Source organism: Callionymus lyra, chromosome 7 (genome assembly GCF_982586985.1).
Source record: "Callionymus lyra chromosome 7, fCalLyr1.hap1.1, whole genome shotgun sequence".
NCBI classification, from domain to species: domain Eukaryota; kingdom Metazoa; phylum Chordata; class Actinopteri; order Syngnathiformes; family Callionymidae; genus Callionymus; species Callionymus lyra.
This window is the reverse complement of record NC_141824.1, coordinates 29,947,227-29,971,278: the sequence shown is the minus strand read 5'-3', so window position 1 is coordinate 29,971,278 and position 24,052 is coordinate 29,947,227. Positions and strand designations below refer to the sequence as shown.

Here is a 24,052-nt window from a genome sequence, read left to right as displayed (position 1 = left end):
GTTGACAATTGCTGTAAAACCCTCCTGTGGTCCCGGGCGTGCGGTCAGTTCGGGCTACGATGGGGCGCTACACGCTATGATGTGGTGAGATCCGCAACAACCCTCATCCTGCTGCTCTCTTAAAGAGACACGACACCATCCACGAGCTGGGAGTGCGTCGGTCACGTCCACATGAAGGGGAATAAAGAATAGATGACCTGAGGGAGGTGAGACAACGGTCACTCGTTCATTTGCTTTCACCACTTCCAATGTGGACGACTTCACCGTAGAGTCATCAATCTGGGAGGAAACTTGGGAGTGCCAAGCCAGAAGAAAGCAATGGAAGCACCTGGAGACATAAAATCAGATTTCCCTAGACCTAAAAAAAAAAAAAGAAACCCCAGATTACTGATCTGTAAAACTTGTCTTTGCTCGTCAATTATTTTCAAAAAACATCACTGGCATTATGTTTTAAAGCAGGGGTTCCTGTCAACACACAGGTTTAATATGTGCTTTATCTGAACAGAATGACAAGCAAATAAAAGTGTAAAACAGGATTTTATTAAATGTTCGTGTTTCACACATTTATTCTATGGTATACTTTTTTTTATTAAACTTGTCAAGAGTCAAAAATTGTACTTAATTTTATATTGAAAAATATTTTTGTTCTTTCTGTGGGTCCCGATAAATGCGTAAAGGGCCCCAGACCAAGGGTTGCCAAAACCTGGACTTTATTTTGGTTGGAACTAGGTCCTTACTAGTCCTTACTAGTCCTTACTAGTCCTTACTAGTCCTTACTAGTTCTTACTAGTTCTTACTAGAACTACTACTTATTAATCTTTTAAACAAATTTCAATCGGTCTCGTTATCCTTAGTTCACATTGTTGTTTTCGTTTTTTATCATTTCTTGTTAACAAAGGCATATTTAAAAAGGCCTTTGGAACATAGGTCCTTAAGAAAAGTAATACATGTATATTAATATAAAAGTAGCAAAAATGAATTAATCCTTTTATTCCTGACAACTATGCTGTTTTGTGTCTAAAATAGTTAGTTAGTAAAAAATAGAACATCTTAATCTTTAATATCCCCGAAGCCTTTTTAGTCAATAAATCCAGTCTTTTCCATTCATACAATATTAATCATAAAAAAAAACAAAGCTTTCAAAATACTTTTCTCTTGATTGAGTAAATGTTTTAATATTAATTATGATCTCTTTGGCCTTTTATGTCCAAGGACTTCCAAATATTCCAAAGAATGTGTGATACATGATTGATCATTTGTGCATCAACAAAAAAGAGTAGAGTGCTTCTTTGTATTATTCATGTGTAATATAATGTGTATACAGTGTCAAACAACACTGGTCTCCACCACACCAGATCACGGCTCTTTTTATCTGATTCCATGCTGATTTATTTACCAGCTGCTGTGTCAGAGCAAGTCTGTCTTCGCCCTCCATTCCTGGTTGGTTCTGGCGGCTCCCTGGGGGTTATAATCTCTGTAACACTGACCCCCTCCTCTCGCAGAAGTGAACAGACCGGTCCCTAGATGTCATCGCTTCGCCTCTTCTTCTTCATTGTCTCCATGTCAGGCAGTGAGAGGCCAACATGATGGAGAGTGGCTTTTGGACGGCCCGACGCCTGCTCGTCTTTGTTTTTCCTGAATGGGACTGGAAATTGGTCAACAGAATAGGAGCCCAGATGTCTGTTGCCAGTTGCGACACAAAGAGAGGCCCACAATAATTCCATCTTTGCACCAGAGGAAGTGTGGGGACCTTGTTAAGCAACAAGACAAATACGCAATATTGACACAATTTATTAAAGTATTTTTTAAAAACAGCTTCATCAGGACTTTATTTTTAGCCCCTCTGAAACATTCTTTAGCCTTAATTTAAAATAAAGAATCATGTTATAGTTTATCTGTAATATAAACTTGCAAGCATTTGTAATAGTTTGCAAATTTACCTTTGTGAAAAAAAAGTACTAATATATAAGACAAATACTGGAAAGTGTCTCTTTTTTTAGATTACAGATTTCCTGAGGTAGACAACATTTATTTATATTATTATCTTTATATATCTATATATGGTATTTATTAATTTTTACAGCATAAAAACCCACTGTCTTGTAAACATTTTCTTTTTTCAACCCTGAAATCCCTTACTTGTCATCGACAAAGTAAAATCGAGTTGTACTCAAAATGCTCACAACGGTGAACAGGAGGTGGCTGAACAATAACACGTCGTTGTGACATGAACAATCCAGACTTTTGGATCACTCATTATGTTACTTTGAAGAGCCAATCAGTTACCAGGATACTGTAGACAAATAAACTGTATTTTTATCTATCCAGACTGTACAGTGTGCATTGACTTTTGAGTGTCACTCATTAGTGTGCCCCCTGAAAAGTCAAACAATGTATACACTAGGCAAGATAATGACAGAAATTAACTTTTTTTTAATTTGTGTTCAAAAAGACATTTTTGGAATATGCAATCATAATTCAGACCTTTTTAATTAAACTGAAAAAGTACCAGGTCAAAGTCTAACAATTAAGTTGGAATCTAATTGCACTGTATTTATTTTAATTGTTTGACATGTGTTTTATAATGTTTGAAAAACTTAATGTTCTAAGAGATTAGGTGAGTGAAACGCTACATTGATGAGCTACAATGTGGTACCATGTACTGAGAAGAGCCAAGAGTTCTTTCAAAATTGTAATTTGTAAATGCAGATTGTTAGAAATCTTCAATGACACCAATGTCACAACAACACTTTCCTAATGTATAAATATAGGAATATAACATTCCATTACCCTATTACCCTGGAGAGCCTTGACAAAACTTAAAGCCAAATATTGAATCTTGAAACTAAATCATTATTTTAAAACAAGCAAGGACAGGAAAAATGTGTGTGAACGTAATTATTGTATTCTAGGTGTATCTAAAACTTCCAGACCAACTTAATGACTTTAAATGTTCATGAAAAGTGAGCGTGTGAGATAGACTTGACATTTGGAAATCACCTACTCTGTGAGTTGAAGTGCAGATGGAACGATAAGGCAGTCTGTCCGACACCACAGAAGAAAGTGTGATTCAGCTGTCGACCTTTGACCTCAGGGGATGACCTTGTGGGCCCCCGATCGCCGTCTGTCCCGTCTATTAAAGTGAAAAAGAAAAAGCAACATCGGATCAAATGCTATCGATCCTTCTAAATCTCCGCTCTGGAGGGGTGCATATGTAGGATGGATATTGAGATTTATACTGAAGCATCATCATTATACATTGATTTGTACCACGGACCGGTTAAATGTCATGATGCTAGTGTTCAAAGAACAACATTTAAATATAAAAATGGAAAAAATACTATAGCACGACCGGCAAAAAAACGAAAATTTCGTTAATGAAAAAAACATCTCACCATAACGCTGAATCAGCAAGAGCTCTGGACTGGTCACAACAAGACGTTTGTGTATTTCCATCTATGTATATTTGTTTGTGCTTTACCCATTTTCAAAGTCATCTTATTTAAGAGAAAATCATTCAGTTATAATAAATAGAACAGATTTTATATTTATTTTTTCTTTCTGTGTGGCCCATTTACAAATGTCTATGGACTGGTACCGATCCCCTTAGAACCCAGGGAACCAATGGCATATTAGCAAATCTTAATGTAATCTGGCAAATGCCAATGGCACTGAACAATGTTGAGTTGTGAGCACAGTATAGGCCCTGGCTGAAAACAAGATTGGTTAAGACATGAATATTATTCAATAAAAAACAATTCCAATCGTATGGACTTTATCCAAGCACTACGTGTCGTTGACTAACAAAAGCTCCTTTAAACATGACAAGTTCCTATACATGCCTGTGTGTGCGCGTTTTAGTCTGGGATTTGTATTAGAGAAATGATTAATCTACAGATGTGTGTAACAATTCAACAAGTGACATTTTTGGAGATGTGTGTAACAATTTGGGTTCAACAAGTGACAGTTTTGGAGATGTGTGTAACAATTTGGGTTCAAAAAGTGACAATTTTGGAAATGTGTGTAACAATTTGGGTTCAAAAAGTGACAGTTTTGGAGATGTGTAACAATTTGGGTTCAAAAAGTGACAGTTTTGGAGATGTGTGTATCAATTTGGGTTCAAAAAGTGACAATTTTGGAGATGTGTGTATCAATTTGGGTTCAAAAAGTGACAATTTTTGAGATGTGTGTAACAATTTGGGTTCAACAAGTGACAGTTTTGGAGTTGTGTGTAACAGTTTGGGTTCAAAAAGTGACAATTTTGGAGATGTGTGTAACAATTTGGGTTCAAAAAGTGACAATTTTGGAGATGTGTGTAACAATTTGGGTTCAAAAAGTGACAGTTTTGGAGATGTGTGTAACAATTTGGTTTCCACAAGTGACATAAGGAAGTGTATATAATTGGTGCAACAAATATTTGTGTTTTCTTATGTGAAGAGATTATAGAAAGCTTGGATTGATCATTAATTGCTGCTCAGTGGCCTTGGTCTCTAGTCTATAACAAATATTATAAGCAAATGATGTCAAGTATAAAATGTTATTATATTGTGGTTACATTTACATACAGGAAGACAACTAAATTTAATTTAGCACTTTTATTGTTCCTCAAATTGTACATTAGTGCAGTTATAGGTTATTTTGTCTCTGTTCACGGCTAACCCTTTATCTCTCATTATCCATTATCCAATCCTGAAAACGTTATTGTTACAATATCCAAGTTTTGAGAGATGTGTGTGATAATCGACAGGTGACTTGGAAAATGTTTAAACTGTGTTAAACATCAAATTAAATAGGAATGCAACATAGGGCCTTGACAAGTGATTTTGTAAGAGAAGCATGTAACACGGGTATCACAATTAACAAAACAGGAGTGGACCCGACAGTTGACCATCCTGACTCCTTTCATTTTTAAACATTTCTACTTATTTGAGCAGACTTTTGTAATATTTGGCTTTTGCTGGTCTTTGTTGATTTCTTTCAGGGCTCTCAGAGCCCAGTTTAAATGATCACTAGCAGGTCAGTGTGGCAGGATGCAAAGGTAAGCACTTATAGGAGCAACATTTGACCCAACAGCTTTGTGTATGTAGAACTGCATGTTGATTATACAGGTTCATTTCAACAGTTGGAATCAGTAGTTGTGTGTGGAGCTTGTATGTTCTCCCTGTACTTGGAGGGCCTAACTGTACTTCAGTTTCCACCCAAGTCCAAAACTAAACACACGTTGAGAACTATAAATTGTCTGTAAGTGTGAATGTGTGTATGGATAGTACGTCCTGCAACAGACTGGCTACCTGTTCAGGATTTCCCCCATCTCTCGCCCTAAGTAGCTGGGATAGGCCCTGCATTCCAACCCGGCGATAGAATAAGCGAATGTATCCTTACACACACAATGTCACATAATAAATACATTTGACAGGATAATCCAAATTTCATAATAAGCATATACAAGATCCATTATTCAATACAACATAAATTAAACACAGACTCGGAGAGACAAAGTCACGTAACATCCTCCCCCCTAGCAGACTGAGACATCAAAGAAGAAGCAAAGTCGCGTAACAACAATCTGACTACAAGAAGACTTGAGTTGAACTTCACTGCATTCATCAAAGTGAGGGATGAACTACCTGAATTGTTCTGATGTAATGAAGTAATTGGAGTTTGAGACAGAAATCTGGATGAGAAATTATTTTAAAAAGACAACAGAATTGTTGATGGAAGAGACAGACACCTTCTGTGATGCGATGATCTCACGGCTGAATCCTTCAAGAATGATCATAAATTAACAATTCAGTTCTGCTTTGGCTGGATGGTGAAACATCTGGTCGCCAAAGAGATTCATGCTGCAGTGATTCTAGCATCAAAATGACTTCAAGGATTCCCAGCTCGTGATCACTAGGTACAAACAGTTCTCTCATATAATTGCCACTTGTGCTTGAGAGCCCTGAAGAATGACGTCACTGCGCTCAGAGATAAATCAGATTTGGTTGAATATCAACTACTATGTATTGAATATTCAAGATCATCATATTCAAGATCATCATATTTGATCATATCTATCTATCTATCTATCTATCTATCTATCTATCTATCTATCTATCTATCTATCTATCTATCTATCTATCTATCTATCTATCTATCTATCTATCTATCTATCTATCTATCTATCTATCTATATATCTATCTATCTATCTATCTATCTATCTATCTATCTATCTATCTATCTATCTATCTATCTATCTATCTATCTATCTATCTATCTATCTATCTATCTATCTATCTATCTATCTATCTATCTATCTATCTATCTATCTATCTATCTATCTATCTATCTATCTATCTATCTATCTATCTATCTATCTATCTATCTATCTATCTATCTATCTATCTATCTATCTATCTATCTATCTATCTATCTATCTATCTATCTATCTATCTATCTATCTATCTATCTATCTATCTATCTATCTATCTATCTATCTATCTATCTATCTATCTATCTTTCTCTACTCTCTTGTTATAAATAATACTGCCTCTGCTCCCTCACCACTTCTAATTGTATTACAACCTTCTATCTATCTATCTGACAGACAGACAGGCAGAAACAGAGGCATTTCATTTCAAAATGGCTCGATGCTGCTATCTGCTGGTTGTTATTCATAATTGCGCTTTTTGGTTGCAGTAAGTAGCATGAACTGATGTTTTAATAGGAAATGAGATGTAAAACCAGTTGATAGTCTATATTATATTGCCATTCGTTTAAAATACATACCTTAAAATTATATTGAATTCTTTCAAGAGTACTGAGCCATTTTTTCTGCTGCACAGTACATTCAGTGCATCTGCCCTTTTCTCAAGGAGAAAGCTCTATGCACTAAATGAGTAGGAGCATATGAGTTAATCATAGTGCTATGAGACAAAGTAGCGGAGCCACGGATGAGCATTTCTCTTATAAAGTCAAACATTAGTCACAGACTTCTTAGTTGAATATTTAGATGTGACTCACTCCTAACAAATGTCCTCTAAACGCTTCTAACTTTCTTTGGCTTATGCATCCAAGTCGTTCTTATATCAGCTTGGGGAGTGTAGGCGTCAATGTTTTCAAAAGATAAATGTCACTCTTCTCTCATGAGCTCCACTTGGTGACGTGTTGATAGACTCCACCATGTAAGAGGAGAAATGTGTTAGTCAGTACCTAAATTGAATTCACTGCTCTGCTAAAATAAATATAATCACTTCTGAACTGCATATGTAGTTGCCAGCTACCTTTAAATAAATATTACCAAATCTTTATGTCCGTGCCTCCGCATGATATTTATAACAACAGAATATATCCCCCAAAGGCACTTTTGTTGATCATGTGCAGAAACTAGAAAGCATTTCTCCTGATTCTCCAAATTTTGTCCTTGGTTACTTGGTGACCTGTCCGACTAGGAAGGAAAAGAGTTTGGACCCCAGTTATGGGTCAGAAAAAGATGCCTGTAAGTCAATATGGCCCCCAACTTTGACCTTTTAAAATAGACAGAACATCTCCAAGACCCCGTGAAGTTTGAAGGCAGTAAGTCTTAAGTCTTTAATCAACTTTTCTTTGTTTTTTAACTCTATCCAACCTCACATTTTGGAAACAAAATGAATTAAGTATTTTAATTGAAAACCTAACTAAGTAGTTTGGTACTTTTTAACATTGAGTTCTCAGGGAGTCAAGGTGAATTGCACCTTTTCTGAGTTGGCTTGGTTAAATACTGGATTTCTGCAGGGCTGTTGTCTGTCACCCTTGCTTTTTATCTGGTCACTAACATGTGTCAGAGCAAGTATGAAAACAGGCATTTCTTCCAATTTGCGGATGACACGGTTATCATTAGTTTATTATAAATATCTGGGAAAATTAATTTGAGTTTTCAGGACAATTGTGAGAATGTCTGTAAAAGAGGACATCAGCGTTTGTCTTGCCTCAGGAAATTCCCTTTCTAACATTGTTGTCCCCCTTCTACCAAGCTTTTATTGAATCAGCTTTATCCTCATCCATGGTAGCATGGTACGGACAATTACTCTGTCCAGCAGGTGGTGAAGTGGGACAGCTGGCTCGTGGGTCAGCCCCTGCTCAGTCTGTCAGACCTGTACTTTACAGGACAGTACTCACCGTTTGCACTGGGAGTTTGGCTCAGCTCATATATATATATTATATATATATAAAAGAAAAGATGTCACCACCGATCCGTGCCTTTGGTCGCTGTGCACTTTTCAACACGACAACTATCCTAAACACACATCTAAACACAAGGACGCTGTTGGATTTCTGAAAAGAAATGGGTCAAAATGATTCAGTGCCCAAGTATGTCTCCTTATCTGAACCCAATTAAACACCTATAGGGAATTCTGTAGAGACAAGTTAAGGATCACTCTCCATCCAGCATACCCATCTGTAATAGAGATCAATCTTGAAGAATGGAAAAGATTGATGTAGCCAAATGTTTTCAACTTCTTCATTCCATGCCTAGAAATCATGGAGGCCATACAAATACTAGATTAGTAGTTTTTGTTATGGGGGTATACTCATTTTTATCATTAACCTTACTTTCATGTTATAAGTTTAAAAAAATGTTACAAACTTGTTGTTTTTGCGTGCATTGATATATTGTTTAAAATGGTACTTTTCAAAGTGGGTGTACTCATTTACGCTAAGCATTAAATATATATAAACATCTATCTATGTATCTATGTATCTATGTATCTATGTATCTATCTATCTATCTATCTATCTATCTATCTATCTATCTATCTATCTATCTATCTATCTATCTATCTATCTATCTATCTATCTATCTATCTATCTATCTATCTATCTATCTATCTATCTATCTATCTATCTATCTATCTATCTATCTATCTATCTATCTATCTATCTATCTATCTATCTATCTATCTATCTATCTATCTATCTATCTATCTATCTATCTATCTATCTATCTATCTATCTATCTATCTATCTATCTATGTGGATGGATGGATGGATGGATGGATGGATGGATGGATGGATGGATGGATGGATGGATGGATGGATGGATGGATGGATGGATGGATGGATGGATGGATGGATGGATGGATGGATGGATGGATGGATGGATGGATGGATGGATGGATGGATGGATGGATGGATGTGTGAGACAAAAAATAAAAAAACAAACATGTTGTTCAGTAGGAGATGATGAAAACAGATGTGATAAAGGAGGATGATAAAGATGGAAGGTTCTGAGGGGATATTCTGTGAGATAAAGACAATTGAGAGGGAGCGAAAGAAAAAGACCCTGTTATTGAACTATTGTATAAATTATCTTGTGCTGACATGTAGGTGAAAGACTCATCTGCAGTTCATCCACAAACCACTAGAGAGCCCAAGAGATTAAAATCAGTAAAAGCTTGTGTGAACTATGCCCTTTTCCGAAATACGGTCAATCTGTCATCCTGCTGTTCTTCCACTGAAATACAGTAGATCAAAGTGCAGATTGACGACAAAAGAAAGGACATTCATGCCGTACGGAAATGGCCTGTCATGACTAAATCCATCTCCTGCCATCTGCCAGAGAGATAAGCGCATCTCTAACAATGTTTTCAGAAAAACATTGTGACATGTTGAATACCTGCCCATCCAAATCACATTGTTCCTCCTGCTGTACAGTACCATCAAAGGAAGCTAACGTCATATCTAATTATTCATCGCATCAGAAGTTACCTCACACTTTATATCTCACATGGTTGTTTTTATTCTCACAGTGAGAGGAAGACTTGTCTCTGCTTCAGAGGCATCTTATCACTTCACAGTTGCTTCTTCTGTCTTCATAAACTCAAGGTACCATTCTTTGCTGTGCGCCCAGACAAGTGTCACCACTGACAACTGATTCAACAAACCTACATCTTTCTGACGTGGTAATGACACTAGGACCTGGTCTGCCAGCTCATGTTGAGTCCCTGTCGCTCATCTGAAGGTAATGTGGTCAGTCATTCCAAACATTTCAGCGGTGGTCTTGGCCTCTCTCTGGCCCTTACAAAAGGAGATCCACATCGGCCGGCCATTTAGACACATGATCCTTTTGACCAGCAGTTTTTTCCCCAGTACATGTATAAGGTCAGGTTTATAGGAAAAACTCTCTGATCATTATCGTGATTCACTGTGGCTCCACATAAGGTCTCACGACACCTTTCCACTGTGGCCAGGCCCCCTGCTGCTGCTGCAGACAGGAAAAAAAGTGGGCACGGTGCTGTTTCTTTCATTCCACATTGGACCCACTATATACCCCCCACAGGGGAAAGCAGAATGTTCAAGCCCCATATTTACTTATTCACATAATTGACCATGAGTTGACCGTATAGAGTTTCTATATAACCGATGGTGGAAATAACTGGACCTGTACTGACAAGAAATAGCAAACATACATTTAATTTAAAATGGGACATTTAATTTAATTATTTCTTTTAGCCTTATCTTACCATTAAAACATCACATACAACAGAGATTGATGATGCTGCAAATGACCCACAGGCCTGATCACTAAGCTTAATTGAAGTTAGTGATTTTTTCATCTGTATTTAAATAAAAGCTTCTGCTGGTTTAACCAAGGGTAGAAGTAAGATGTCTTAAGCAGAAGCTGGTACTACTCTATAAAAAGAAGATTACTCTACAATCTATCTGTCTATTTCATTTATACCCTCCACTATACTCAACATGTTACTATTATTTATAACTAAACATGAGCATTTATTTATTTATGCCTTTAAAAACCACTCTTTCCTCAACTCTCCCATGCTCTGTCAAGGACTTTCACCATCTCTATAATAAAAAGCATCTCTTTTTAGCACTTGGAACATTTGTAAAATATTATAAAGACTCACTTAAACACAGCACTACAGATCAATATGAGAGTCAATCATTGAATTAAACATAATTAGACTGGATGCTGAATCTTAAGACAATGGTAATGCTTTAGGCAAATCAGCAGCGAGGGTACTGAATATCATGCAAAGAGCATGGAGGAGATACCAGGACATTCACCAGGGGGCGTGGAGGAGGCCGTAGAAGGAACAACCCAGCGGCAGAACCGCTTCATCCTTCTTTGAGCAAGGAGCACTCTCAAAATGAGCTTTAGCAATCCGCCAATGTGCATGTTTCTGCTCAAACGGTCAGGAACAGACTCCATGAGCAGAGTACGGGGTCATGGCGGGGTCATAAGTGGGGCCTTTACTGTGCTTACAGCCCAATACAGTGCCGTGAGATTGGCATCACACAGAGGTAGCCCAACTGCCATTAGGTACCAGAGATCCTCAGACCTATTTTGTGACCAAATGCTAGTGCAGTGGGATCCTAATGCAAGACAATGTTAGACCTCAGGTGGTTAAAGTGTTTCAGCAGTTCCTGCATAATGAAGCCATTGATGCTATGGATGTCACCATTTCTTGATCCATACACCAACGCCATGTTGCACCACAGACTGTCCAGGAACATACTGATGTTTTAGTCCAGGCGTGGGAGGAGATCCCTCAGGTCACCTCATGAGGAGCATGCCCAGGTGTTGTAGGGAGGTCACACAGGCACAAGGACACACACAATACTGAGCATCATTTTGACTTGTCCTAACAGATTTCCAATGAAGTTGGATCATCATTCTTTGTTTCCTATTTTATTTTGAATGGAGTTTTTTATTGCTTTACAAACTATATTTAGGTAATAATATAGGTAAGAAGGTATTATTAAACTATAATAAAATATAGCTAAGAATAGTATAGTATTATTGATCAAAGTGCAGCACTGTTTCAAGAACGCATCGTTTTACACATACTAGTGTAAATCTACATTAGGTCCTTGAAAACCAGACTATGGTGGGGGATCACTAATCAAATTTTATCTGATAAAACTGAATAAAAAATGAAGCAATGGCGAGATTTATAGTGAAACTCATTGACTCAAAAACATCTTACAGCTAACTTTCTCCTCAGTAAAGTGGTGTGATCTTATGCACTTTCAAGCCCTCTGTGTTCGCCACTTGCAAAAGCAATTAGAAATTCCAATTCCATCCAAAAAAGTTCTCGTTACGTGTACATGCACAGGATTCCAACATCAATCAAAGTCAACATGTACACACTGTACCTTGTATTTTATACAAGGAATCTACATTTAAACCCAAATTGCAAATTTTATTTTTGTGTTGCAGGCCTTCACATGCTTTATAATTCATAGTGAGTAGCATCATGATGCACTTACAAACTTTACAGAGTATAAACTTAAAATCTGACAACAATAAAAGATGACAGCGGACAGCAGGTTCCACGAGATGAGAGCCACATGAATAAATCAGTAGTGAAACCACACAACGCACCCCAACCTGGACGTCAAAGATAAAAGAAAACACAGTGGAGCTCTGACCTAAAATTTTCTATGCAAATACAGTCCATTAGCTGTAAAGCTGTAATTTTAGTCTTGTGGATGACTGTGATAATCTGCTATGTAGTCTAATAATACAACTGTAGCAACTCAGCATGATTGCTTGTAGTATCTATTATTTAATACTAAGAACCCGTTTATATAGGTTATTTCACCACACCTGCTGTCTTATGTGTTTACTGCAACAAGCTTCCCTTTTCACAATAATATGTCTGCCCTTTTCTCCTAATATTTATTATTGTACACTAGCAAAGTTATACATATTTAAAACATATGCTAATACAAACCAATAGCAAATTCAGTATACAAAATTATAAACATATTTTATAATTCAAAGAGAAATTATATCCCCAAAAATTGAAAATTCAAGACAAAAAAAAATATTTTAAGAGTATTCGGAAAGAAAACAAAAAAAGCGGGACTCACTGGGGACAGTTGCTGAGAGGAAATCACTGGACTAACTACTGTCCATCCTGGATGATGACTGTCATCCCCTCAACACTGTCATCAGTGAGCAGAGAAGCAGAATGAGTGCACGAATGCTCCTTCCCAGATGCAAAACTAATAGACTCAGGGACTCATTCATTCCTCGTACTATTAGATTGTACAATTCTGAGTTCGGGGGCAGGAGTGGAGTAAAAGTATCACGATGTTCTGTTCTATGTTAATCTTTGTATCCTTTGTCTTTGCTATTTTTCTTTGATCTATGTTCTTTATCTTATCTTTAGACTTAAATTGTATCATCTTGTTCTTTCTCTTAATTTCTCTTCATTCTTGTTCTTGTTTTATTTTTAAAAAAATTTAATTTTTATGAATAATTGCAGTATTGCTGTGGCTAATTGGAAATAAAACAATTTCCCGAAGGAGACCTCCTGAGGGATCAATAAAGTTCTACCTAACCTATAAATAAAAATGACTTACTTACTTACTAACCTAACCTAACCTAACCTAAAAACAAATTCTAAACAGAAATGAGATGACACAGTAATAAGTAAACATTTTCAAGATGGCATTCGTGAAAAAAATAAAACAATAACAAACAAAAAAATTCAAAAGGGAAAAATTGGGTAGTTCCATGATCATAGTTGTCTGTTTCACTCAGTCAGATTTGAGTGATACATGACAACTGTTGTGTGGTGAATGTCAAGCATATAGCAAGAGACTCAAGGAGTGAAGATGAAGGGATCAGGGTCAAGGGCTAGACTCAGGGATGACCCAGCTAGTTTAGTATCACTACAGATCCAAGCCTCAAACCCGACTGCTCCTTCTTTCCAGAAGTTCTGTTGATTCCAATTGCCCAGAGTTGCAGGTTATAATGAGTTTAGGATCTGAAATGGGATTATTTTACACGTAAGAGGTTATAGCCTCAACCTCCTGAGTGGTAAATTTTAGCGAGTAAATTGGTCTGTGGGGATCCCTCAAAAGAGCAATGTGGGAGGAAGTTGAACATGCAAACCATCTACTCAAGTAGAAACGTTTCAGAGGATCCTGGGTGGGTGCACTGTTTGATTAAATCTAAAGTCCAATATCTTGAAATAAATCCATGTAATTTCAAACAAGTACAACACAGAGGCTCACCTGCATCAATAATTCATCCTCCAACATGTTTTACTGCACATGTGTCCAACATACCTCACTTATTGCCACATACGATTTCACGCGCGCCTGTGTCACTGTGAGCCTTTGAACTCTGACACATATTAGACTTTATAATTCGTCACGCCACCCATGACATCTAGGCAGCCAGTACACCGGCATGGCAGGGAGTCCCTAAAGCAATTTTCAGGATCAGTAAAAAGGTGGCCCAACCTGAATAACCAACTCATTTCAGAAGGTATTGATTTGAGGCAATGTGAATAATATATCAGAGGACTGCCACTCATGTTCTGCGGTTCTACGTGTTGGGGATGTTAAGTTCTCTGTTGATTTATTGTTGGAAGTCTAATTCAATGAAAGGGTGTATGTGATCCAGCATATGAGAGTCTGACCCGATTTATAGTCAAATATGACCTGAGATCACTTTGATGGTAGTGGGGACAGATCTGGTCAGTTTGGAAGGAACAATTTGATTTGGATGGGAGCTGACATAGACATCGGTGAGTATGTATTAACTGAAATATTCCATTATAAGAGAAATCAGAGATTACGATTTGTCTGGAAAACCTACAACTACAGACCATGTGGTTAAAATTAATTTCTGCCTCTATATGAATCACTTCATGTGCTCCATGTTAATGTATGTGATTAATATTCTCTATCAGAAAACCATATGCCTCAGATGAATGACTCGACATCGAGACTCATAACTCACCAGGCTCATATAGACGAAATGTCTGATAAATGACCGATATACTTTAATCTTGATCTGCGACGGTCCATGTGCTGTTTCCGCAGCCAGGGGGCGACACAGAGCAGCTACCAGGTAAAGGCAGCTTCAGACTTGATTCCTCCAGCTCACAGGAGGAGTGTGTGTGCTCGCGTGAGTGTGTGTCCGTGTGTGTGTGAAGGGATAGAAAAGAGGCTGGATCTACTCTTTGAAAGTTAAAAGCGTGTGAGCGGCTGTGTGTGGAGGTGAAGAGGAGCCATGTCACCCGCCGCGTGCAGGTGGGATGGCAGGGAAGACAGGCGCTCGTGTGGAGCTGGACCCTCGACTCTCATCCCAGGACTCCTAGTTGTTTCCTGAAGACCCGAGTGTTCTGCAGTGAGGCTGTTTGGCTTTTAACTTTTGCCAGTGGATGTTGCGCCATGGAGAGAAGGACCAGCTTCCGAGCTACGCTGATGTTGTTATGGATTTTCCAAGGTAAGCTGAGACATTTAGATCCGTGTGTCTGTGACTCAGTGGAAGTGAAAGTCATACAGGTGTGATGGAAAATGACAATATATCCATCGCACGTGTTGGTTCGACAAACCTCTTCCATCCATTTTAAATTTAGAACAATCTAAAGAAAATAGGTAATATATATGCAAGTATATTGATGATTAATGGGAAACCAATGACAATGGGTTCGAAGTGAGACTAGAGTCATATGAAGTGTAAAGTATTTATTTTATGGGTATATTTGTGCACTTTCGCCCAAATGTTTAATCTCTGATCGCTCCATGAAAAACGCTGTGATTTGGTTTGGTCACAGTGGAGGTCATGTTGTGTCAAAACTGTTCAAGTCTTCTCTGTACTCAAGATGGATTTCATTGAGACATCCGGAGACTTGCTGGGTATTAATCTCTCAACGTGGTCATCTAAAGTAAGACAAAGAGGTGACGGCCTGACCAACTGATCTCTGGACACGCGAACATGAAGTGCCTCACACAGGGGGAACCAACAACAACCTTTCTTCTGTCTTTTTTTTTTTATCATTGAACGTATATGTCCACTTTCAACCATTTAACCACAAGATTCACTTAAAAAGGAGTTAAAGGTTAAAAAACAATACATCATTACTTATGTGGTTCATGCATTTAAAAATTAAAATAATTTATTGCAATGTACATGACTTGTAAAGCATGCTGTCTAAAAAATATCCTGCCTGCTTTGGTGACCCCCTAAACTCATCTTGTGTATGACTTAATTTATTGAAAATATAAAGAAAAAGCATAACTTGTACGGTTAAATTGACATTTACTACACAGTTCGTTTTTTGGTCCCAGTTAAACAATCGGGAATCATCATTTAATAAGAAAACACATTGTTGTTTAAATTCTTCTCTTTCAATTTGCCAAATTAAATTATAGTTCACCCAAAATTCTAATTCCACATTTTCTACTCATCCTAATGACAATTAAGGGTTGGGATTATTTTTGGTGTAATCTTCCTTTTTAGAGTTATAGACAAAAATGTGAGTCCATTTGAATTTAGTGAATGGAGCTCATTGGTCCTTGTTCTTCCTCCAAAAAAACTCACAATTAAAAACATTTAAATACCTCCATGCTGCTTGTCAGTAATGTCCATATATATTCTATATTTTAAGTTTGTTTGTAGCAGAAGTTATTAGTCTCTCTTCTGCTGCCTGACACCATTTCTTACTAGAACACATTGCAAGTGTCAGTGCGCAAGGTTTAGGCTGATGGCCTAGCAGCCTCCCCAGAAAAAATGCTAAAGGTTTCATGGTATAAATGATTATTATTATACTGAGTTACAATGACACAAATAAGCACTTGCAACTGTGTGGCTCTACTATGTCGAATTGTAACAATTGTAGCAAATAAAAAGAAGAACCTTTCCTATTTTTGGTGGTTATTCGCTTATTTATTTCCGTAGGGGTTTGAAGCCTGTCCCGGCTACTTGGAGCAAGATACCCTGGACCCCCAGTTGATCGCAGGACAGTCTCTTCTGCGGTCAATTAGGATTTAAAAGTTAGCCTTTTAGATCTTAGTGGTAGGAAACTTGGACTACCTTTTGAAAATGCTAAAATGGGATTATAGATAAACCCCACACTGAGAGGTGCCTGGTGCTGGATTCAAACCTGCAACCTCAGCATTTGTTGTCTAAATATTTTATTTCTCTGAGTTATCTGTATTGCTCTAATGCCAAAGTTGTGTCTGCACGTGCCGAGGGTTCTCCTTCCTCAGAGACAATGAGCGAGAAAAAATAGAGTAAAAAAGTAAAAAACAAGCCTTCTGACAATCCATGAAATATGTAATTTGTATCGCTGTGAACCAGGCTGCCGAGCCTGCCTTTTAAGCACAGCGGAGCACTCTTCATCTTAAGAGGGCATAGTTGCTCCATGGTTGAATAAACAAAAAAAGAAATTCACGGAAGTCAAATGTTGGCGCTTGAGAGGTTAAAAATAGCCTAAATGCTGGAGTTTACCTGAAGGAGTCTGAATCCCTTGTGATGCCATTATGTTTTACCTGTCACTTCAAGGTTGCTCATCATCCACAGACAAACAGATACTGCTGGGATTAGGAAACTAAACAACCTTTTGGATCATTAATTCATATCTGTTTGTTGTTTTACCCCTTAAGACACCAAGACAGTTTGAAGCCCCCTGACATTCACTGTCAACGTGAACCAGTTCAGAGTTTTACTCAGTGGACCTCTTTGGAATTATGGGTCTTGCTGAGAGACCATGGTGAAGTTTTCCAAGCCACTAAGCAGGTTGTTTCCAGTGGGTGTTTAATTCCGCCCAACCTCAAGGAATTACTGGCAACACATAAATGAGCTCTCTCTTGCCCACACACACTCCTGCAAGTCAACATCCATAACCACAACCATCATCTCCTCCCATTCTAGAAAATATGTATTGAAAAGTGTTATCTTTTCCAACAGCTAACCACACAATACAGTGTTTTAAATGTTTTTATCCATGAAGCTAGAGTTTCTTAATGTCATTAACTAGGTTTGAATAACTGAATAAAGCATTAGAGAAGCTTAAGACGAAACAGATATGACAAAGGTGATCTCACTCCGCTTAACTCCGGACTACGCTAAATCTGGTTTGGGGCTACAGTAGTTCTGGACGGCATCCCATACTGTGGTGACCCACACCAAAGAAGGTTTTCTTTATATCACAACAAACCAAAATTATTCAGGGAATTTACTTTTTTTTTTTTCTTTTTTTTTTTTTACAAATAACCATTACCTATATCTTACTTACTTACTTTTTGTGTCTGAAGCCAAATGAAACATTTAAAGATTAGAGGAACCTTTAATCAACTTGTAATTCAATGAGAAATATACGCCCGACTACACCACTGCTTAATAAGCCTTCTGGAAGGGGATCAACTTTTAGGTCACTTCAGGTCAACACTTTAACAACATTACTTTGAAGTAGCAATCTTTGCTTTCTCAGCATGACAGTATTTTTACTGCTATCTTTATTAAGTCTGTGTTATTTTCAACTCTTTGCTAAAGTTGGAGAATGTATTCAGTGGTGTCCCCTGAGCTCGCAGCTATGCTAAACAGAAACTTCAATTCTGTTAATGAGAGACAACATTTTACCGAGATATTTTTCTATGAAATCAGTCAGTCCAAAGAGGACATTTCGTCCTTGTCCATCCATTGACAGAAATAAATGGAAAGGCGGGTCCCAAACACCATCTCATCACCAGCCGCTGGGCGTCTAAAGGTTTTCCCAGTCAACTTGATGGATTTCTTTTCACATCTCTGACAGCAGCTTAAGCCTGTCGGACAGAAACTTTAGAATCAGTGAGTCGTCGCTAAACTGTTGGTTGTGCGTCTGACTTCAAATGAGCAGAATCGAGTGATATTGATCAAAAAGAGCAGCTCGCCTGCTGTTTTATTCAAGCCCCAAACGAGATCTTTTAATGCTCAGTTGCTTTTTAGGATTCACTTAATGATCTGGGACAAGATCGCAGTTAAAGCTAAAATATTAAGTCGACCTCAGGGCAGTGTAGAGGTTGCTGCTGCGTGCCAGCAGCCTCCAGTTTGAGTAATTACGATTAAGTCTTAAATGATTAAACAAACAAAAAAAATTAAATTAAATTAGTTTTCTGACCAAGGGTTGGTGTGTTTTAAATATCGGTACAAAGATATACCGTGTTCTCTAAAGGGCATTTTCATTTATATTAACTCCATTGAACCGGTTTTAATATATATATATATATATATATATAATATTAATAAGAACAAATATAAGGGAAATTGTGCTAAAATCCTGTGCATTTACATTTGTATGCTGAAATAAGTAGCTGAATTTTACTGTATAATTGTATTTTTCCTTCATCATGACTTGGATGTGAAAAAAAGATTTTTTCTAGGGTAATGTGGCCCCGCCTTTATTGGCAGTGAGTGAAAGGAGGTGTATTTATAACCCCAGAGAGTGCCAGGAGACGCCACATACACACCACATGTGCAACTGGTGAGGAAATAAGGTGGACTTTTACAACAAAGTAATGGAGGTTTGTGTGGCAAATGACAGGCGTATTGACTTTATCTACAGATAAATGTAAGACCAGAAAGGTTTTTAATTTCAATCGTATTGAAAGGGAGATGAGAGTAAGAAAAATACTTTACATTATTGAAAAACTACCCTAGTGTAAAATAAAATACACCTTGTTTTTCTCCAGCTTATATTGATCCATTTGATACTCAATATTTATTCTTCTTGATAATAAACTTTATTCCTTTTGCCTAAATCTAGCCAATCACAGAAGGCAACATGCAATATTAACCAGAAGCAACAAAAGGCGTGTCTATCTTATATTACTAGTCAACATTGAGAACAATGTGTGATCAAGTCATCATAACTTAACATTTTAACACAAATACAGACCTGACATCATAATGCTGTTAAGCTACTTATCACTCTGGATTCCTCACTCCTGAGCCAAAAAAAAATCTAAAATCTAGAGAGTTCTTGCTAAATAGAAGGAAATAAACATTTGGCTTTAAAATTAATAGCATTTAATCAGCTGCGTCTTCCTTGTAATACTTTATTATCACAGCCGTACTCTAATGTCATTGTTAAAGATCACAGGTTTATAAAGCTATAAATTAATATGTATACACATTTTAATAAAGCCAAAGATCTGGAGGATGTAGACTAACATCCCGCAAAATATCACAAACAATTCAAAATAGTCTTTTAGAGAAATTAATAATCAAATCATATTTTTTAAAACTATCTTAGTTATATGAGATTGTGAAAGATGACAGATTTATGCTTTAACTGGCATGGAGGTGAGGACATCAGTCTCTGAGATATGAAATAACCAGTAGCCAATTGAATAAGTTACCCTTTTGGGTTTATATACCAACCATAAACCTCACCGCACGTCACTGGTGCCACTGTGGTGCCGCTGCCACTGGGAGGATCTCAGATGCAAAAGAGGATTTTTAATAATAAAGATGGGGGAAGATGAGGGTATGCAGAGTTTTCCCAGATTTTTTTTATTGAGCATGGGTTTGTTTTTTTAATTATTTGAGTTGATAAACAGGAATGAAAAGTTTTCTGGATGTGGCGATCAGATGATAAGGAAGAATCTAGAATGAGACAGGTTTGACAGGGTGGAATACAAATAATGATTTGTGCTTTGGATCGTTTAAGTTTAAGACAAGCTAAAATATCTGTGTTATAATTGATAAATTATATGAAAAATCAAAAAACAGGTGTGCTGATTATCATGCTGGATGATCATTTATTTTTCCTCTCGCTCATTTGAAGTGAATAAATTCATATGAATTATTTGGTCTGCTGATTTATTCAGTTTAATTGCAGGTTTTTGTTTGTTTGTACATTTTTTGATATTTGTTCTTCAATTACAAGAGCCAGGAATAAATAATTCCTGTAGCAACATTTTAAATAAAGTGGTAATGTTTATTTTCAAGCCCAATAAGCCTGTTATTTTGGGTTCCGGATGAATAATATTTGTTTAGCAGAAGGCTGCCTATATGAAATCCTTGTTATTTAAGAAAAGGTATCTGCAACTTTAATGGTGGAAACAAGTTGTCTTTTCAATGATGGTCATACTTGCTGTCACATTATCCAGCTTAATTCATCTTCCTTGGCTGAGGCAGGCGACCTGCCACCAGTGGCACTGTTTGTTAAAATGAGACATGGCTTCGTGTGGGTGTCGGACCTAATTATCTGCAGTCCATTTTGTCCACCCTGAACACAGTGGGCACACGACCCATGCAGAGGCTAAAGATGGGAGAGAAGTAAGCTGGAAAAAAGCAGAGACTACCTAAAGGTTTCCTTGCAAAAGTAGGTCACATTAACTGCCCGTGTTGCTGCACATGCTGGAGAAGGTTGATGCACGGATTTTCTGATGTGCTGACACACAACAGATGTTTCTCTTGACACTGATGTATCCAAGCACTGACTGATGTGAAGAGAGTTTGGTTGTTAGTGACAGTTAAAGATGGATGATTGGTGAGCTTCATCAAGCTGATGTTATCAAAACCTTGATTTGATGGATGCGGTACTCAATTTATATTGATCCATCCCAGATTTGAACTCGGGCGACAGAAAACAATGAAGAGCCAGGTCAACTCAAGACTTACATAAGTATGTCAAGTCACAACTCTTGTTTCCACACTGGTAAAAAGTAAATCCAGCTCCGGATCTGTTTGTATGTACAGCCCTGTTTGACAAAACACATTCAATGACTAACTAACAAAGATAGGACATTTTCTAGTTTTGCCTCTTGACTCAGCTCTTTCATCAAAATACCACGATACTTGAACATCTCTCCTACTATAAAGATTTTAATTTCCTATATTTTCACTGGCTTCCAGTTTCTTTCAGGATCAACTTTAAAATTCTGGTTCTTACTTTCAGAGCTATTCATGGTCAGGCTCCTCCTTACATCACTGATCTGATCCAGCCTTACACCCCAGCTCGGTCTCTGAGGTCTGTGGATCAGAATCTACTTATGGTTCCACGCACACGGCTCAGGACCAGAGGAGAGAAATCTTTTCAGGCTGTTGCTCCTAAGCTTTGGAACAATCTTCCTCTCTCTTTGCGCTTGATGGAGTCTACTGACTCCTTTAAGAAACATCTTAAGACGTTTCTATTTGTTCAGGCTTTTCCTTGAATTTCTCGAACTCCTGTGTTGTTCTCGGTGTTGTCTTGACCTTTGAAGTATGTACTGTTTTGAGTATTGTTTTGATTGTTAAAGCGCTTTGTGACCCTGGTCTCGAAAAGCGCTATATAAATAAATATTACTTACTTACTTACTTACTATATTAAAAGGATAACTGAGGCTGAAAGTACATGTTTTATGGTTATATCCCCAGATGTTTAGGTCACAGTGATCATCAACCACCAGGCATTTGTTAGCAGGGCCCATGCAAAGAATATTTATTGATTATCAAGTTTGAAAGTTTGAGGTAAAAAAAGTAAAGTTTGTCTCTCGGTATCAAAACTCTTGCCTCAGTCATGTAGTATGAAAAAATAAGCCTTCAAACAAGCCAAAAAAAATTATAATAATTTGAACTGCTGGCTGTGTCTAAGTTGAACTAAACTAAGTTATTGTTCTTCCAAAACATTACTGCTTGAAAGTACACTGATGCGATCAAGAGTTTTGTTTTCTTATTATATATTTGAATTCAAGGGATTTGGCAGATGTAAGGTATGGAGACAGGGGAAATGTGGCAATCCTCCAGTCATGTCAGAAAGCGAAACTAAGAATTCTACAAAGGGGTCATGAGCTCCACTTATATCTGGGATCTACTTGGTATCACTAACTTAAGGTTGTGTGCAATAGACCTGATGATGAGCAGAGGAATACTTTCCAGTCTTCCAGGCGAGCGTGGGCTCATCTTTGTACCGTGCTAATGGTAGAAGACCACTGAACCGTGGAGTCTCTCAACAGATCATTACTCTACATCATGATCAACAGTTCAGTAAATAGAAAGACTGACGTCAATCAAAAAAAAAAAAGGAAAGAAAAAGACCCATCAATATACAGTGTGTTCTCGAGCGCATGGCCAAGACAACTTATTTTCGACTCAGTGTGTCATTTAACACTTCACTCACAGTTTGCTCGGGTGCAGCCAAGGTCACATAAATGCTCTTTGAGACGATCTAAATCTGCCCGTCACACATTTGCTCTCTGATCTCACAAGTTTCCAAAAGTTTAATGGCCAGAAGATAATGAAGGCAGCAGCTTCACAATCGGTGGTGAATACGAATTAACCTGACCTGTTGAGTAAGAAGGATTTACACTTTAGGACAGCTATTCAGTGGCGTCGTATTAGAGATAAAGGTACGATTAAAAACAGTCTAAAGTACAAAATGTCGTTATAAATAGGAGGTTAACAAATGATTTAAGCTTAATGCATTTAATTTAAGGAAGAAAAAACAAGGAGACCCATTTTTTTTTGCTTTGGTTAATTGTGGTAGTTATTTCCTTTTTTTCTGAGTAAATAGTAACATTTTCTTCTAATTTATTTGTATTTTTTTCCACCCTGTTTTGCTAAGTTATATATTGGGAGTTATCGAGATACTTTGCCATCATGCAAACATCCAGTCAACTCAACTGTGAATGTGTGGAGAGGCCTCTTACCGACCCAACCTGCCCACAGAAACCTCACAATCATGTACCTGTGGGGTTTTCTGTCAATGTATATATTTGTCTTTAAAGTATTGGCTGTTTTTAATATATTTAAAATATTACGCAATTACTGGATTGCAAACATGTCGTGTAAAATGAGATTTTATCTAACATTTAAATATCAAATGTGAGGCTTAACCGACTCATCAACATATGTGAATGACCCACAGGTTCTGAGACTCTATTCTGATTTCCACATGTATAAAATGAATTTTAAAGCTGAGTAGACCTTAAATTCTTGCTTTGATTTAAAACCGGGATGAAACAAGTTTAGCCAAATTAACATGCCAGCAATTACCACCAAATAATTAGCTTCCTGACCGGAATACATTCATGTATTAAGATTTTGTCACAGTCTGCCAGGTTTCACTTCCAAAGTACAATACTCTTAATTTCAAGCCCGGCACTTTTTAGCTGAAGGACATTGACGTTAATATTTTCTTCCCAACTTGAAAGAAAAAAAGAGCTATCATTACATGAACACAGCAATCAGCACTTTACTTTGGAAAATGCTGCGCTTTGATGTTCGGAGCAGAATGCAGCTTTGGTGATTTGCCATCCACAGCAGACTCCCGTAATTTAAAATACAACTTCATTCATTTT

At 37.4% G+C, this 24,052-nt stretch overlaps 1 protein-coding gene across 1 annotated transcript in view; it reads left to right on the top strand.

Moving 5' to 3' along the window:
* The first annotated feature begins 15,156 nt into the window (after positions 1 to 15,156).
* esamb (endothelial cell adhesion molecule b) overlaps positions 15,157 to 24,052 on the top strand; it is a 47,546-nt gene continuing 38,650 nt past the window's right edge. Inside the window, exon 1 of the mRNA XM_087795073.1 lies at positions 15,157 to 15,233. Coding sequence (XP_087651199.1) covers positions 15,179 to 15,233 — 55 coding nt within the window. The 5' untranslated portion in view covers positions 15,157 to 15,178. The remainder of the gene's footprint in view (positions 15,234 to 24,052) is intronic.